The 2,025-nt window shown below is 36.0% G+C and overlaps 1 protein-coding gene across 1 annotated transcript; it reads right to left on the reverse strand.

The window, feature by feature from the left end:
* Positions 1 to 338: 338 nt before the first annotated feature.
* On the reverse strand, positions 339 to 1,496 carry LOC131029229 (endochitinase 4-like). Its single transcript, XM_057959649.1, has 3 exons — positions 1,151 to 1,496; positions 934 to 1,051; positions 339 to 824 (listed from the first exon to the last, which is right to left on the reverse strand). Exons 1-3 carry the CDS (start codon positions 1,485 to 1,487, stop codon positions 530 to 532), a joined length of 750 nt encoding a protein of 249 aa, XP_057815632.1. The 5' UTR covers positions 1,488 to 1,496; the 3' UTR covers positions 339 to 529.
* Positions 1,497 to 2,025: the final 529 nt, after the last annotated feature.

A 2,025-nucleotide genomic window follows, 5' to 3' on the forward strand; every position in this document is an offset into this window, starting at 1 on the left:
ATATTTTGTTTTAATTGATGGACATGGGCTATTTAAATCTGCATTATAAAAATTGATGTCACACACACATGCTATTTTGTGTGATATCTTTAAAAACATTAAAGTTGTTGCCTAAAATGATTGTGAACCTTTGTAATGACCATGGAAATAATCATATAAATATTTAATCAATGAAAATTATCTAAGTAAGTGAAATTATTTTAAGAAAAAGTCTCACAAAATTACACTTAATTATCATTAAGCAAACTGAGAATAAAATAACCTAAATTAATACAAACCTTATACTTCTCAACACAGAATTTATCATGTACCTTTTTTAAATTCGAGAAGAACACTGGTTTAGACATCAAATATATCCATTAAACTGATCTCAGTATGAAATCAGAACATTTATTATCTTATAGGTCTGGTAACTATTGCAGTATTAAGATGGAGGTGATGTGAATTGGCAACAGCCTACGGACTATTTTTTTCATTGCTGGCATTGCTCCCTTATTGTAGTAGTTAATCATACTGGACAAACGGCAAATTAACATCGAAGGTTCGACCCTGGGTCGACGTTGAGTTGCTGGCAAAACTTCTGATAATAATTGACTCTGCTGGTCACAGTTGCAGCATTTCCACCGTCGCATTCCATGCTATTGATAGCTCTAATTGTGGCTCCAAAGCCTTGCCCAGATGTGATTACTGTATGACAGTTGCTGTTCACCATCCAAAACCACACCGCCGTCTTAAATGAGATGGTCGAATCAGTGCCCACAATCTCTGGATTGTTCAGCCCATCAAATTGAATGTAGTTTCCTGCAGCCCCGTAGTTATAGTTCCTGTCATCGCCTTACATTAGCATGTCCTAGCTACGAAGAGCAATAATATAAAAGCTGGTTGATTAAATTTTGAAAAGTAATTATGTAGGAAGTAAAAATGGTTGCTCACCATGAGAGCTGCAGAGGGCCTCTGCCATGATAACTCTTGCCGGCGGTGCAGGGATACTGAGTGTTGGAGGCATCGCAGTATATGCTGCCAGGATTCTGCTCTTCGATGTAACAAAACCCTATTATCCAATACATACAACCCCTTTTATTAGTACTGCTACTAGCAAAATTAACTTAAAATACATAGAAAACAACATAAGTATGAATCAGATTGTTACCTCCAGTCTCATGCGCTGCATTAGCAAAGAAGGCAGCGATTTCTCTCTTATTAACATCAGAAGTCCCAGATGTCCCAAAGCCATTGAAAGCATTAGCAGCGTTAATAAAGGAATCGTAAGTATAAAACCCGTTTCCTGCACACCCACTCGCAGCTCCTCCAACTATAGAGCTGAAGACATCAGAAGAAACTATAGAACCCACTCCCCCGCTAGTTTGAGAGACTCCCACGTCTAACACTGATAAAACAAGCAGTATATATGCTAAAGAGGACCAAAAGGTCTTGCTCTTACTATTTTGTATAGCCATTATTTGTATTGTGTGTTTATTGTCCTCCATTTCTACCCTATTTATAATGGGTGTTGTCTACTTACGTGTAATGCACGGTGAGAGACATTTTTGCGTAACGATTACGGAGCTTTAGAGTCAAGTCAGGAGATTGAGCTCCTAATTTTCAGATGACTACTATGTTTTCTAGCACATTTTTTCAAAACGTTATGACTGAATCATAAAAAAAATCTTGACTCGCAACCTTGAGTAAAAAAGAATAAGGTACGCATACATCAATCTACTGTTGAAGAGTATATTCAGTTGGTATGTTCTGTTGAATCCACAGCTTCTTACAATGGTAAAGTTTAATATTTCACCAAGCTTATTTATAAAGTCTGTAGAAAAGTATTAACTAGATTAATAAGGCCAAGGCCCAACGACATGCAGCTAGAATTTGTAGGACCTTTAAACATTGAACAAATTTGAGAAAATCTGAAATACTTCACTGATGGGTGAATGTGTATATGATCATTCAAACAACAAATAATATAATTGATTATATTAATTTATGTAAGAAGTTTGCTGAATCAGAAATATATTTTTTCCT

This window comes from Cryptomeria japonica, chromosome 3 (genome assembly GCF_030272615.1).
Source record: "Cryptomeria japonica chromosome 3, Sugi_1.0, whole genome shotgun sequence".
Classification (NCBI taxonomy): Eukaryota; Viridiplantae; Streptophyta; class Pinopsida; order Cupressales; family Cupressaceae; genus Cryptomeria; species Cryptomeria japonica.